This window comes from Apium graveolens, chromosome 1, assembly GCF_009905375.1.
Source record: "Apium graveolens cultivar Ventura chromosome 1, ASM990537v1, whole genome shotgun sequence".
In the NCBI taxonomy this organism is placed as follows: Eukaryota; Viridiplantae; Streptophyta; class Magnoliopsida; order Apiales; family Apiaceae; genus Apium; species Apium graveolens.
Window position 1 is genome coordinate 204,209,859 of NC_133647.1, and position 16,986 is coordinate 204,226,844.

Genomic DNA, 16,986 nt, shown 5'->3' on the forward strand with positions numbered 1-16,986 from the left:
AATAATCAGAAAGAACCAAGAAAATTAATACCTTCCATCAGTAATCTCAAAATGGACAATGTCCCTTTGACCAAACTTAGTATCAATCTTGGAAAGCTCCTCAAAACTCTCTAATACTCCCATAACATCTACAAATCAATCTTGACGTTAAACACTTTGCGTGAAAAAATTACTTGAAAATTTAAAAAAAGGATTGTGTCCTCAAAACCTGTTGCAAATTCTGGAAATTCTGTACCACCGTTTGCTTGTGCAACAACAAATAATTCACTCAGATCCACAAATTCAAATTTGTGGGTAGATATCATAACATCATCATCATCAACAGGATCTACAGTTGTCGTATATGAGAAATTAATTATTAACCTAGAGAAAACAGGTTTTAGTGTTCCAAGAGCTTTTTTGGTGTAAAAATTAGAAAATACATATACGCCACCCTCCACTATCTTATCAGAATGCATTTTTCCAGTAATCTGGATATATGTAAGCATGTACATGACAATCCTACGTAAACAAACAATGGTGAAGAAGTGTTTAAACATAACAAACATTTTATAAACAGATTGATATTTAAATATAATTTATGTAACTATTATAAGTAAAAAAATATAGATTTTACACTATCATCCAGCAGAATGAGGTTATATCTCTTGATGACATCGATTGCGGTAGAAGAGTTTGGAACCGAAGGCCACATTTGAGTTACTCTTGCTTTAATTTTCCAAGTGGTTCAAGAGAGGTCGAGAGAAGATAGTTGATCGAACATTGTTGCTAAAAATCTGGAAAATAGTATTCAGCGAATTAGTTCGAATCAATTCAACTTTTAACTACATGATAGATACATAAAAAAGTATGAGAAAATAGAAAATCAGAAATAGTTGAGTATTATTACGTTTGTGTACTGGTTGCTAACTGTTAGTAGGAAGATGTGATTTTGTGTGAAAGGATGAACATGGTTTATATATGTGATTGAGACATAATTAGTGGGAGGAATTGATGTATGTATAGAAAAATCAGCACTTAATAATTGTTTCCAAGATTCAAATAATAAATTAGTGATTTTCTAATCATAAAAGAATCAATTATAACATGAATTGTGGACATGTATGATATTATTTGGATTATAGATTTTTTAAATCATAAAAAGAATCAATTAGAACTATATCTATATTTTTGCAGGGTGTAATTTGCTAATAAATAATTTATATGACTATTTACTCTTATTAAGGAGAGGAAAATAGAGAAGGGCATTTTAAGTAAATTGTAAAAGCTAGTGCTAGTAAATATTAAGAATATATTGAAAATTCAGTATGATACATACTATAGATTGTATGTATGATGTGGTGTGCAACAAATTGTGCGATGAAGAATTATGTTTACAAAGAAGAATCAAAGAAGAATCGGCAGAATCATGTAGCTCTACAATCAAGGAAATTGAAATACATTCGATGATAATTGTGATGATAATTGTGATCAGACATTCCTTTTATTCTTTGCAGAATAACTGTGATTGCTGTCATATTGGTAGTTAACAAGTTGAATTAATTCAAATATGTTGGATGGTGAATATGGAGTATCCGGAACCCATGGATAGTGAATATGGGGTATCCGCTAAATATAGTATTGTTTGTATTGATAAATTGAAATTGGATAAATCCATGGGTTGTAACTGGATTGGATTATTAAAATGGATCATGTATTTGAATTTTGTATGACCAAAAAGGGTAAACAAATGATTAAGGAGAGGAAAATAGAGAAGGGCATTTTAAGTAAATTGTAAAAGCTAGTGCTAGTAAACATTAAGAATATATTGATAAACGTACATAATTATAGGACCGAACTAAAACAAAGTGGAAACCAAAATAATGTTAATATATGTAGTTGGTCGATGAATTGATAGAGTTAATGTAGATTACGAATAGAGGCTAATATAAAATTAGAGACAAATTGCATAATCCGGTGGTGATATAATGGACGTAGCGGGTTAAAATAAAAAATTTGTATATTAGTCTTGTCTTATGATATGGCGAGAATGTTCTCTCAGTGAGAGTTTATAATCATTTTTCTGAGTTTGTTTCAATCGTACTAGATCTGTTTCACAGTATGACTACCCAACGTAATGAAATCATGGAGATGGAAGAGGCATTTAACATGATTACTATAGAGGAGGAAGAACATGGAGGAATAGAATACGGAGAAAGCACAGAGTCTCTAAGTGAAATAGACACACGCTGGTGTTTAGTTGGTAGATTTCTCACAGACTCTACGGTCGACTTTCAAGCCATGTAGCACAAAATGGCCTCTCTGTGGCGGCCAGACAAGGGAATGTACATTAAACAACTGGAAGCAAACAGGTTTTTGTTTCAATTTTATCACGAAATTGATATAAAAAGGGTGTGTGATGGAAGTCCCTGGACATTTGGGCGGTTTCAGCTTGTGTTTGAAAGATTGAAAGAGGGAGATAATCCACGAACAATGCCTATCAACAACCTAGAGATGTGGGTGCAACTTCATGGTATGGGAGCGGGCTTTATGTCATAAAGGGTTGTCACAGACGTCAGGAACTATATAGGCAGGTTTATTGAGTCAGATGTTAACAATTTTGTTGGTGTTTGGCGTGAATATCTTAGAGTTCGAGTTTCAATCTCTCTGAATATGCCATTAAAAAGGAGGATGAAGTTAAAAAAGAATGACTCAAACTGGTGTTGGGTTAATTTTAAGTATGAATGCTTGCCTACATTCTGTTTCATATGTGGAATGGTTGGCCATGGGGAAAAGTTTTGTGAAAAGCTATTTGACACCCCGATAGAGGAGATAGAGAAGCCATATGGCCACTGGATGCGTGCGGAACCAAGGAGAAGAGTTCATACAGCTGGAAATAAGTGGTTACGACCAGGAGGAGCAATTCTGGTGAACAATGCAGGCGATGACAAAGGTGAGAAGGCCGGTACCGTGAATGTCGCTAATGAGATCACTCAAACCGATAATTTAGAGAGTGGATGGCAGACTCATTCAAAAGATGGAGAAACAAATCAGGGCGGTAAATCAGGAGAGATAGCGGATATCCAGAACAAATTATACAAATTGGCGCCAGGTTCTCAGAACCATATCTTATCTATTTTGGATAGTAATAAAACAGCTGATTCAAGTGAATTACACGTAGTTGACTCGAAAAGGCATAGACTGGACACTGAAGAGTCAAGCCCAAACGCAAATGTTACTATGAGCCCACAAAATGAAGACCAGAACCAAAAAAACTTGCTTTCGGCGGGTGGTGCAGTGCAGGCCCGCCTATCATTATGAATACAGTCAGCTGGAACTGCCAACGTATCGGGCCACCATGGAAATTTTGGTTCCTAAATGACGTGATTCGTCAAGAACGGCCCACGTTCATATTTTTGTGTGAGACTTTAAGTTCTAAAGAAAAGATGGAGTATGTTCGGGATAGACTGGGTCTTGAAGGAATGCTAGTAGTGGAAGTTAAAGGAAGAAGCGGCGGGCTTGCTCTAATGTGGAACGGGCCTGTTCAAGTTAATCTCAATAGCATGTCTAAGTATCACATTGACGTGGAAGTAAATATAGATGGTATGCATCTGTGGAGGCTGACGGGCTTTTATGGTGAGCCTAACAGAAACAACAAGAGAAAAACTTGGGAGCTGCTTCGTAACTTGGCTAGGGATTCCAACTTGCCATGGTGCATAATCTGTGATATGAATAATATTGTTTCTCAGGCTGATAAGAGAGGTGGAGCTGGTTATCCGCAATGGTTGCTTGACGGCTTTAATGAGGTTCTAGAAAATACAGGGCTGAGGGATGTAGAGTTGTATGGTCATCAGTACACCTGGGAAAGAGGTAGAAATACAGATGCATGGCTAGAGATCCGGTTAGACAGAGCATTAGCGAATACGGATTGGTTTGATAGTTTCCCGGCGGCTAAGCTGTATAATCTGGAAGGCTCCTCATCCGACCACAGTCATATCTTCCCGGAGCTGCTGAACAGGAGTAAGGATATAGTGAGAAAACGATTTTGTTTTGAAAATGCCTGGTTAACAGAACCTCTTTGTAGACAAATTGTGAAGTACTCTTGGGAAGAAAATGGGGTTACAGATATTTGTGATAAGGTGAAGTTTCGCGGGGTCGATCTAGAGTCATGGGGAAAAGAAATTACGGCGTGTTTCAGTAGGAGAATAAAGGAATGCAAGCAAAAATTGAAGCAACTCAGAAATAAGAGGGATCTTCATTCGCTAGACGAGTATAAGGAAGCAAAATAACAGCTCTTCCTGGTTTTGGATCAGAAGGAGATTTTTTGGCGACAAAGGTCCAAGCAACTTTGGTTACAGGCCGGAGACAAAAATACCAAATATTTTCACGCGACATGTAAAACGAGGCAGCGTATAAATCGTATTCAAAAACTAAGGGATGAAAATGGTGGCTGGGTGGATTGGCGAAGTGGTTTACAATCTCTAATTGTCAGCTATTACAGGAACCTGTTTATAGCAGCGTCTACAGATTTTGAAGAGGTAATAGAGTATACTCCTCATCTGATCTCTCTGGAGCAGAACTTGAAGCTAGTCAGCGATGTTACAAGAGAGGAGGTCAAGAGTGCTTTATTTCAAATGCACCCTGACAAAACCCCAGGTCCGGACGGGATGACACCAGCATTTTTTCAGAAGCATTGGGACATTCTGGGTGAGAATATTTTCAAGATGACAAGAGATTTCTTTACTACGGGAGTGATTTTGCAGGGCTTGAATGATACTAATATTGTCTTGATTCCTAAGAAGAAAAATCCAACTGCAGTAGGGGACATGCGTCCAATTGCCTTATGCAATGTTCTAATAAAGGTCATCACCAAGGTATTGGCGAATAGATTGAAAGGTTTGCTTGATAATATTGTGTCGCCTACTCAAAGTGCATTTGTGCCGGGAAGAATGATCTCTGATAATATTATGGTCTCCTTCGAAATCATGCACTACTTAAAACGAAGGAAGTTTGGTAAAGAAGGGTATATGGCCTTAAAACTGGACATGAGTAAAGCTTATGACCGAATCGAATGGAGTTTTTTACAAGCGATGCTGAGAAAGATGGGTTTTTCTGATTGGTGGGTGCATCTGGTCCTACAATGCGTATCAACGGTATCATACACGATTGTTTATGGTACGCAGGAAATGGGGCCTATTCATCCAAACAGAGGTATTCGTCAAGGCGACCCCCTATCGCCCTATCTGTTTATCATATGTGCAGAAGGCCTCTCATCTCTACTGTGAAAATATGAGACAAAGAACTGGTTGCATGGGGTGAAAATCTGTAGAAGAGCACATGTCATCTCGCACATGTTCTTCGCGGATGATAGTTATTTTTATTGCAAAGCTAATACAGAGGAAGCATCAAAAGTGGTAGAGCTTGTAGACAAATATGAGAAAGCATCGGGCCAACGAGTAAATAAAGAAAAATCCTCGGTTTTCTTTAGCACCAATGTGATTCAATACAATAGGCAAAGGGTCTGTCAGGCTTTTCATATGGTTTAAGCAGATGAGCATAGTACTTATTTGGGATTACCTAATATTAGTGGTCGCAACAAATCTACTATGTTGGGGTACTTGAAAGACAAAGTGAAATCGATAGTAAGGAGATGGGATGATAAGCATGTGTCTAGGTCTGGGAAGGAAATTTTAATCAAATCTGTCGCTCAGACATTACCTACCTATGCCATGAATGTCTTCTTACTTCCACTGGATATCACCCGAGATATAGAAAAATGCTTGTCGAAATTTTGGTGGAACACTGATCAGCCTCAAAAGTCTCAAATAAAATGGATGTCTTGGGATCGAATGTCTAAACATAAAACAAGAGGTGGGTTGGGTTTTAGAAATTTCAGGGACTTTAACATCGCTATGTTGGAAAAGCAGGGATGGCGCTTTATGGTTTATCCTAACAGTCTGGCTTCGACAGTGAATAAAGCTAAGTACTTCCCGAAAACTGACTTCATGAACTCAAGTTTGGGTCATAACCCAAGCTTCATATGGAGGAGTATCTTCGAAGCAAAATAGGTGTTGAAGGAAGGATTGCGCTGGAGAATAGGAAATGGAGAAAACATAAATATTTTGGGTCAACCTTGGCTGGAGGATGCTCAAAACCCATACATTACGTCAACTACTCAAGGCCTGGAGGATAAAAAGGTGAAGTCGCTTTTTTGCATGGACAAGAAAGAATGGGATGGGGATATAATCAGAGATATCTTTAATATCCGAGACCAGGAGCATATTCTCAAAACTCAGTTGCGTGAGTCGAATAATGGAGATGTGTTGTTCTGGAATCTGGAAGAATCAGGATTATATTCTGTTAAGAGTGCCTACAGAAAGTTACAGATGCAGAAGGAAGTCACAAGCTCTACGGACAATGAAGATATCTGGAAATTACTTTGGCGAGTCAAAGCTCCTCCAAAAACTCTAAATTTGGTTTGGCGAGCTCTTACAGGATGTCTGCCAACAAAGTCACAATTAATTTCTAAACATGTTCATCTTACTGCTTTGTGTCCTGTCTGCAATGTAGGAGAAGAAACGGTCTATCACTGTCTAGTCTCATGCCCGGTTGTTCGACAATGCTGGGCGATTCTTCTGCCAGGAAGAGGTTGGGTGGAAGATGGGGACTTCTTTGCGTGGTTGAAGTCGTGGTTAAAGACAGAGAGTGCTAAAAAATGTGCTGAAATTGTCTCTCTTTGTTGGGCCATTTGGAGGTCGAGAAATGAGTTGGTCTGGAACCAAAAGCCAACGTCGATAAACAGAGTAGTTGTTGCAGCAAAGCAATATCTTACACAATGAAAGTTAGCCCAAAGTAGAATTCCTACGGTTTCTCTCCAACCACAGTTTGAAGGAGATGGAGCTTCAGTCTGGGCAAAGCCGTTACCGAACATAGTTAAGATATCAGTTGACGCAACTGTCTTTGAAGATCGTGGTGGCGTGGGGTTTGGGATGATAGCTCGGGATTCAGAAGGGCTGCTGATTGAACCCAAAGCACTAGTCTACCCTCATCTGGTCACTCCCATACTGGCTGAAACTATGGCGATAAAGGAGGCACTAAGCTGGATTGACAGAGATCGATGGCCTCAAGTTATTCTAGAATCTGATTGTTTGGTTGTGGTTCAAGCAATCAGAGGATCAACTCCAATGCAATAACATTTTGGTCAGCTTGTGGAGGAATGTCAGTTGCTCATGCAACGGCTCAACAACGTTAGTTTGTTTTTTGTTAAACGGTCTGCAAATACGGTAGCCCGTCAGCTTGGTAAGGAGTCGTATAATTTCTCAGATCGTATATTTGATAGGAGTTCTGTTCATATCATTATTCAAAACTGTATTGAGTTGGATTTGGTTCATTAATAAAATCCTCAGCTTTCCGTCAAAAAAAATTTGTATATTATATATTAATGTAAACTTTATTTTGATTCTTCTTTAACTATTTCGAAATAATGAAAATTCGTAATAGCACACCAAAATATTAAAAAATTCGTAGTCGGTTAATCGGTACGGTATTTAAATTTATATAATTAAAATATTATTTAAGTATCTATATTATTCATACTACTTTTTTAAAACCCAACTATCGTTTTAACGACCTCAGAATTGAACAAAATAATAAACATTATTCATGTGAACTAAAACAAAATTATATTATTGGTCGGAGTTAAAATAAGATTAAAAGCAAATTAAGCATAATTAGTTAAATTTGGTCGGTATGTTTGGTTTCGGGCTAAAGTAAATTAATAAATATTAGTGATTCGATGAAAAAAATAAAATATTAAACGGGGTTAAAATAAAATTAAAATAAAAAGATAATTTGTTATTTTGTATAATGGTCTTGAGCTAAATTAGATGATATATATTATTTATCTGGGTTAGAATAAAATTATATATATATATATTTTTTGCTAAATAATGAAATTATATATTTAACTGAACTAAAATAAAATTGAGAGCAAACTAAATATAATTAGTTGGATTTGGTCGCTAAAATTAGCGTTGGATGTGCGCTAAAACAAATTTTTTTATAATTACGTACGTGCATAAGTCTATGTCAATAACAAACATCAATAAAATTAGATATGATTCTTTGATCAGTATATAGCGTCGAGCTAAAATGAAATAATATATACTCTCTCCGTCCCCCTCAATTCTTTACATTGGGGGATGGGGGCTCGGAACGCACTTTAATACTCTTATCAAATGTAGTTGTATATTTTTTTTTTAATTTTTTTTCTTCTAAATAAAAATATAATGTTCAAACTTTATTATAAAAAAGAAAATTTTAAAAATAAATTACATAAATATATTTTATAGTTGCCTTAAAATACGTGTCAAGCATGTGAAAAAAACTGTAAAGAAATGAGGGGGACGGAGGTAGTATCATTTATCCGGTCTAAAAAATTATACAATTGATCTATAATAAGACATAATTAAAATCAGAATGTAATTCGATCAGTTAAAACAAAATAATATATATTATTTATCCGAGTTAAAATAAATTTATACTATTAGTTCGGTTTTAAACAAAATTAAAAACAAACTAACTATAATTAATTGAATTTTATAAATCAAAATTATGATTAGATTAATTGTAATAGTTATTATATAAATTAGGCCAAAATTTGAATATTATCGACAACCTAACTAATTAAAAAAATTTTAAAAAAATGATTGAAACACATGACCTATTTAATTGGACCGGGTTTATAGTTTTCTAAATATCGTGCCGATTTATGAAAATATTTATTTTAAACATAATTATTAAAAATAACTATTATAATATAATGAAATATATATAGATATATTAAGTTATATTTATTTCGACATGATTTTCTTTAAAAAATGCAATAAATAAATATTTAAATAAAAATAATAATTGAATAAAACAACCGTGCATCGACGAGTTTTAAGCTAGTATTATTAATTCTCGGTAAATAAATAAACTCGTTAAATGTATAAAAAAAATTCGGTCCGAAAATATTCAAAAAGATCCCCTCCAAAACCCTAAAAATGGCTTTCCGCATTATCTTCACAAACCTCACAAAACACCTTAAACCCCAGACCTCACCCACCCATCTCTTCTCAACCCTCACCTCCCCAGCCCAATCCTTCCGTTCCATAAAATCCACCATCAAATCCCACCGCGACCCGGAAAAAATCGCCCAACTCATCACCTCTCCCTCCCCTGTTGCCACATTTCGTCGTCACCGTCCTCTTCTCCGTCTCGCTGTACTCAAATTACACCGTTACAACCGCCCCGAGCTTATCGAGAAAGTGATCAATAGTGTTGTAGCTAGTGTGAGTCATGATCAGCTCAATTCCGAGACGTTCTGGACCTACATTGTGGTTTTGTATGGGGAAATTGGGATGATTGGGAATGCACATAAGGTGTTTGATGAAATGCTTGAGAGAAGAGAGACGTGTTCGGTTAGTGAAAAGGCGGTTTGCGCGATGTTGGAGGTTTATTTGAGGAATGGGGTTTATGATTCGAGGTTTCAGAGAGTGTTTAGTGAGGTGAAGGAGAAGGTGGGGGTTAGGGTGGGAGTGAAGAGTTATAATTTGGTGATGAGAGCTTTTTGTGAGGGAGGTGAGATTGGGTTGGCGCGGAAATTGGTTGAGAAGATGGAGAGTGAGGAGGGTTTGGTACCGGATATTGAGTCGTATAATGTGTTGTTAGAGGCGTATTTGGAGAAAGGGGGGACGAGTGGGTTTGATTGGGTGGTTAGTGAGGTTTTGAGTAGGGGGTTGGAGGGAAATTTGGTTACGTATAATTGTAGGATCATGAGGTTGTGTAAGAGTAAGGAAGTTGTTAAGGCGAGGGAGTTGTTGGAGGAGATGGTGAGGAAAGGCGTAAAACCTAATGCTGATAGTTATAATACGATAATATTGTGGTTTTGTAAGGTTGGGGATTTGGAGTCAGCTAAGAAGGTTTTGGAGAGGATGGTAAAGGATGGTTATGTTTTGCAGCCGTCGATAGGGTACTTTATATTGTTGCGAGGAATGGTTGAAGCAGGGGAGTTTGAGGCGGGAGTGGAGACTTGTAGAGAGATTTTAAAGAAGAATTGGATTCCGCCATTTGAGACCATGAAGGGTCTGATTAGTGGGCTGGTACAAATGTCGAAAGTTGAGGCTGCAAAAGAGGTGGTGGAGGTTATGAAGAAAAAGCTTAGAGGATCTGCTGCGGATTCTTGGAAAAAGCTTGAAGCTACTCTTCCTCTGCCTCTAGTGAACAAAGATACATTATAAAACTTTATTGTGAATCTTCTATTGATAGTCTACTTGAAGGTCATCGTCGTGGTAAGCTATCGTGTCTGCACATTGCATTATTTAAATGTTCATCGAAGGAAGGCTGTGCTGAGGACAGGAATGGATTGCAGCTGCAAAAATCTCGGGTTTAGTAGTATTTAGAAGGAGAATGGCAGTGGATCGGATCCTATTGATTTCCTTTGTGAGCATTGAAGCGTGAAAGTTTTACAACTTCAAAGTCTAAACCATAAAATTGCATGCCATTCCATTCAATCAGCATAGGAAAATTCTGAATGAGTGTCAACCTGCTAAACCATAATGAAAGTTTTGGTTTGATTTTGTTTCAGGATATAGAAGGTTCTAGTTTTCATGCACTTTGTTCTAATTTAAAAAAATTATGCAAAACTCTCCACCATAATGAGAGTGGAGTTGCTTTGCAGTAATTGTACATCTTATAGACAGGTCTGTGAGAAAGATAATTACATCGATAAGGTCTATCATCTTCTTCCAGGCATATATTTTCAAACTTCCTTTTTGCCCCCTAACTTATCTTGTCGCACTCATTTTTGCAAACTTGGCAAAATTTGTTAGTGCACCGGATGTCGATGTTGCCTTTGTGAGAGCTAGAGTTAGATAAGACTAGATGATAAAACTAGACCCGGACAATTTTCGACATGGCTGTGTTTTTAAAAGTACACAACACAAATGTACATGAACACGGAGTTAACGGAGTTAGTTTTGTGTTTATATTTCGAGTACACGACACGAATTACACGACATAAATATTATAATTAAATATTAATATTTACAATGAATATATGTATATTTATAATAAATATATGCATATTTATTTTCAAAATAATACCTAATTCTATAAGTTTGAATATAAATGTGATCTAAACTTACATATTTAAAATTTTTTGTAAAATTTCAGCTAAAAATATTATATATCTATTTATATATTATTATATTTTATTTAATTTTAATATTCAATTTTACGCGAAGGTACACGAACACAAATTGATACGAATCCTTAACATGTCATAACACGAACAAATTGATAGATTTAGATAAGATAGTCATAATCAAACTTAAATTGATTATGTATACTCCATTCTAAAAATCATCGACTTTACTGCTTAATCATTATAAAGTAATTTATCGATTCAGTTTTAGACTTCGATTAATTACTACATATTTTTCTTCAAATAATATATTAAGCTTAATAAATATTATAATTTTATATTTTTTAAATGTATCCGATTAGTATCTCGATTAATCATTTCGATTGATCACGGATTATCCGATTAATCACTATATGGTATCCTAATTTCGATTCTTACTTTTTAGAACATTGCTAGTTTGTTTCGGAATGAATATTTATTGAGATTTATATAAAAAAAACTTTTGTATTTAAAGGTTAAGTTGGTTCTGCTTCCTCTATTTTTTTAATAATACCGGTCGGGTTAACAATTCTTTATTCAATATAAAATAATTGAATACCTGAAATAAGCCTAAATGTTATGGAAATCCGTTTAAACATGTTTTTAAATATTTAGTTATTTATTTATAGCATCTCCAATCACAGTAGTTAAAATGGGTAGCCAACTTATAATTATATAAAATGTTGTTAAACATATGTACTTCAGTGGTTGCTATATTCAAAAATATTATTTTATTCCTATTTTACAAATTCTAATCTATACACATAAAACTTTAATGATAAAATAAATTTAGTTAATATTTAATTCAATTCAAGTGAAAATAAAATATATGTCTAAAGAAAAGATATTGAATATTTGCAATTTAATAAATATTACAATTGAAAATATAATTATATATTTAAATACGAAAAAATGATTAACATACAATACTCATATTTATTTTAAAATATATAATTATATTATATTATATTTATAAGTATACAATTGTATGTTAAATTAATTAATAAATTTGAATAATAAAAAATATTTTTACTTTTCTATTTATATAAATTAAAAATGCTAAATATAAAATAAGAATTTTAATGAATGTGTATTATATATATATATATATATATCAATTTATTTATTTATTTATTTGTGTATTTATACGTAGGCTAGGTTTAACTATGATATAAAGCGTATAAAGTTTGTGTGGATGCATTAGCTACTAACTACAAATTGAACAAAGATTAAAAATTTGATGGAGGATAGAGTTCTCCACGAGTCAGATTAGACGGGTTTGAAAAATTCTTACCCGGCCATTTAATTTGGTTTTACCAATTTTTAATCCAAATAAAGTTCAAGTTAAATTTCATCGAAATCGAATTGGGTCAGTTAAAATTTAAGTCACGTTGGGATGGTTTGGATCTATCAGAATATACAAAATTACTACATCTTATAACAATGTTAAGATAAATAAGATACGTTTGGTATAAATTCTTAAATGCAAGTTTGTGTTGTTAGTGATAGTCCTTTTGATCAACTCTCAACCTAAATTTTCAAGTTTGTATAGTTATTGTAAGTTCTTATCCCAACTTAACGAAATAAAAGTTTGGTAATTTATGAATGCATTTAGATGCAACTTTCAAAATGCATGCAACTTTCATGCAGAAAGTAACATTAATCTATTACAGTGGTGTTAAATGTTAATCGTGTTTAAGGAGATTGAATTACAAATAATTAACTCAAAACATATTATTACTAGTAGGTAGAGGTGGTCAGACGGCCGGTTTAGCTCGGCACGGACGTTAACCGGCTCGCCAAATATTTGTCTGAGTCGGCTCGATGCGTGCCGGTTAATAATTCGGCACTAACCGGCTGAAGACACGAACCGAATACGAATAAACTTTTCAGAATTCGTAGGAAGACCGGAACGACACGTAACCGGCCCGTGTAACTCGCCAACGAACAGGAGGTGCTGTAATTCGTGAACCGGCCCGGCACATGGCGAATTATTCGGCACATTCAGCCTTTGCAGTAATTATTACATCAGTTCAGCCTTTTCCTTAATAAAGTAATATTTGAATAATTATTTAGAGCTCAATTGTTTACTGATTCAACTATATATATTACATCTTTTTTCTTTTAAATCTTTATTTAAGTTCAATATTACACAAAACCTTAACTCTGGTTGTAATTGTTTTAAAAAAAACAATTTTGTTTTAATTATTTTATCAAATAAAAATAGGAGTAGTAAAAGGTGAGTTTGTACTTTTAATTATTTGCAAAGTTTGTTTGTACAAATTTAAAAAATAAAAGAAAAAATAAAATAAAATAAAAAAGTAAACAGAAGTTGTCTGCCACTTCAGTGTCAATCAAATCAAGAGTTTAAACAAGGCCCGCAGTTATTCGGCCACCAGTTATTTGCCTGATCTGTTTAATCGCTCCGAACCGCCGACTCGCCGGAACCGTTAAATTCGTTTAATTCGCGAGCCGTTTACGGCTTCCTATTCTGTCAACTCGGCACGGCACGGCACGACTCGTGAGCTATACGAGCCGTTCACGACTTAATTGGCTGTTGAACCGGACCGCCGGAAATTCGGCCCGGCACGGTCGGCCCGACCGTGTGGCCGGCTCTACTAGTAGGAGGGGGAAGGTTTGGTAAAAATATGTGGGTTACACATAACATTCTAACCCATTTGATTTTAATAATTTTTAACTCAATTAAAGTTCGGTTTAAATTTTTTCGGGTTAGGTTAGGGTCGGTTTAGATCGGATATAGTCGATTTGTCGGGTTTTGGAACTCATGAACACCTTTAATGGAATATATCTTTAATTCGTGAAAGTTGAAGTACATAATTTTTCTAACTAATATGTGTATCCATACTTCTATAATATACTACAATAACTGGAACGGGATATAATTTGGTTCAACGTTTATTCCCTAATTTTGGTTATTAAAATAAATAAATAAATAGTATTATATATCCATTAAACTACTAAATTATTAAACTATTATACGCATAGTCTATTTATCCTAATAAACAACAACCGCAGTTTATCCAATTATAAAAAAAAATAGTATTATATATCCGGTAAACTACTAAATTATTAAACTACTAGATATCGTATATTTATCCTACTAAACTACGACCACAAATTATTTTATTATTTTTATTATAAATTTATAATTATTATATATGTATATAAATATTTTAAAATTATAATATGACGAACTAAATAAAAATTTTAAATATTCACGAAAATTCGTGCATCGCACGGGATTTAAGCTAGTAACATTAATGTTTGGTCCTGTAAGAGGGCTACATTAGGCTAAAAAGGGGTTGAATAGCTTAATTACCAATTAAAAAAATTATTATGACATTTTAAAATAATTTATCCCTTTTTAAAATTTTATCGAGTAGTCATGCAGTTTATAAGTGTGAAAATAAAGCGCAAGAAAAATATCACACGGTGATTTATCCTGGTTCGCGATGGCGCAATCTCTAATAGATTCGTTCACTCCTAAATCCAATCCCCGAGCTCCTCTCCTGGCCAGGATTTTTTCTTATAATATACTCGCTCCTTTAGTAGGCGGAGAAGTCTTTACACCTTTATAAATATTTGTGTTGGTGCGTAACACTCCGGTTACCACCTCAAAATAAATGTAATACCTACACAACTTATCTCAGACAATAACTTCCCGCCATTTCTTCAAAGTTGATGTAGAACCCTTGTGTAGACTTGACTTTCTTAGCTTTTGTCAGTCTTGGATCTTAATGATTCGGTCTCGGGTCTTTTCTCTTCTTCATGGTGCAAAGACTACTAACTCCCCGTTAGTACATCTAAGACTTGGGTCTTAGAACGAAAATCACCTAAAGTCACTTCACCTCACTACAAAACTGATAAGACAATCTATGAAACAAACCAAGTAGAGAAAAGATGATTTGAACTAGTATGTTACGATACTAGCTCACAAGATAGTATAATATACAAATAAGAATATTAAAACTAAATACGTATACTTGACTTAAGATATTGAATAATATATCAAGTATACTTTTAATTACTCTTTCTTTATAGAAAATATGTTTTGTTGAAGTAATGTGAGAAATCTTTAATATAAAGCAATATAACTTATGACTTCTCTCATATTCTTCTTCTTTTGATTATGTATTTATAAACCGAAGAATACTTTAGTTACATTCTCGGAATTGTAACTAACATTTAAACTCGTAGGCTTAAGGATTTTAGTATACTTGTATTTTGAATTATAGAGCCAAAGTATACTTTTAACATCGTGCACATTTTATAGTTTCTATATGAGCCAAGATCGAAATAAAAGAAGTGCAAGTAATTGGTTTTGGATTTGTGCTTTTGAAGTTAAACGGATGATTACGAAGTTTACTATTTATCAATTTATAATCCCATAGAAAACTAAAGATGTTAGTGGGAATTATACGATACTTTTGGTATTGATTCTATAAACATGAAATATGTTGGCCAAGATCGAGATAAGAAGTGCAAGTAATTGTCCAACTCGTGAAGTTTATTTCCTCTTGATATTTGAAAATTTACGAAACTTATTGTTTATCGATTTATAATCCCACGAAACACTAAAGATGTTAGTGGAGATTATACGATACTTTTCGTAATGATTCCATAGACACGAAGTATGTTGGACAAGATCAAGATAAATAAAGTGCAAGTAATTGGCCAACTCGTGATTTTTTTTTTCAAATCTAAAATCTCACTCATAAGGAGTTATATAGATTAAGTACTTTTGATTTATAGATCTTCTTCTTTATATGTTTCTTTTCGAAGATCAAATACTTGTTCGAATCCGAGTTCAAATTTATTCTCTCTTCTTTTGAGAACTTTCTTTTTGGGAGATCTTATATTATAACTTAAAATGAAGTAGAGAAATTATGTACAAAGCTCAAATAAAAGAAGCTCAAATAAGAAGTTAAAATTTACCATTTTTGGAAAATGGTCGAAAAAATTTGTGGAAAAAATTCGCCGGAAGTTTGGCCAGATTTTGGCACTTAGATCGAACTTTGACAGCCCTTAGGAAGGCTAGAAATTGGTAGTGGATGAGCTCACTTGGGGGGAGGAAGTTTGGTTGGGTGAAGCTAAACTTGTATATCAAAAATCTTGTATATATGATAATATATTTAAAAGAGAGAAGATTTTTGAGAAGAAGTATGTGTTTAGAAATTTGAGAGAGATGAAAAGAGTATACTTCTTGAAAATCCTAGCAACTTTATGGCTTTTAGCTTGGTGAAAATGGGTTGGAGGTGGGGGTTTATTTACAGGAGAATTTAGGTAGTTTGAACGGTGGAAATTAAAAGATAATGGATGATGGATGATGGAAGTGGCATGGCTAATGACATGATGTGCTAGTTGTGTTTCTTTTCCACCTGCAATATGAGATAAACAGGTTTATGGAGCTCCCAAAACTCAGCTGATTTAATTTAATATTAATATAATTTTTTAATTATTGTTTAATCACCTTATTTAAGCATTAAGCACCATTAAATGTGACCACCTTAAAATCTCTTAAATAATTACCATAAAAATATGATAAATATCTAAATATTATAAAATGATGTCCTATAAGTTTTGGTCAACTTTGGTCAATGGCAACTAGGTCAAACGAGGTCAACTGTGGGACCAACTACCTCGAAATTTGTGTCTGGACAATTTTTTTAAAAAATATTACGAAACTTTTATCATGCATATAAAATATAATGTAAATGATCCATACCAAATTTCTAGTCATTCTAGCATGTGGAAGTATT

The 16,986-nt window shown here is 34.1% G+C and overlaps 2 protein-coding genes across 2 annotated transcripts; both read left to right on the plus strand.

Moving 5' to 3' along the window:
- Positions 1 to 3,296: 3,296 nt before the first annotated feature.
- Positions 3,297 to 7,172, plus strand: LOC141718051 (uncharacterized). The gene is made up of 5 exons (XM_074520397.1): positions 3,297 to 4,118; positions 4,338 to 5,190; positions 5,530 to 5,948; positions 6,048 to 6,782; positions 6,864 to 7,172. Exons 1-5 carry the CDS (start codon positions 3,297 to 3,299, stop codon positions 7,170 to 7,172), a joined length of 3,138 nt encoding a protein of 1,045 aa, XP_074376498.1.
- A 1,842-nt stretch (positions 7,173 to 9,014) lies between these two features.
- Positions 9,015 to 10,795, plus strand: LOC141679282 (small ribosomal subunit protein mL103 (rPPR7)-like). Its single transcript, XM_074485785.1, has one exon. The coding sequence runs from the start codon at positions 9,027 to 9,029 to the stop codon at positions 10,260 to 10,262; it is 1,236 nt and encodes a 411-aa protein (XP_074341886.1). The 5' UTR covers positions 9,015 to 9,026; the 3' UTR covers positions 10,263 to 10,795.
- The last annotated feature ends 6,191 nt before the right edge of the window (positions 10,796 to 16,986 follow it).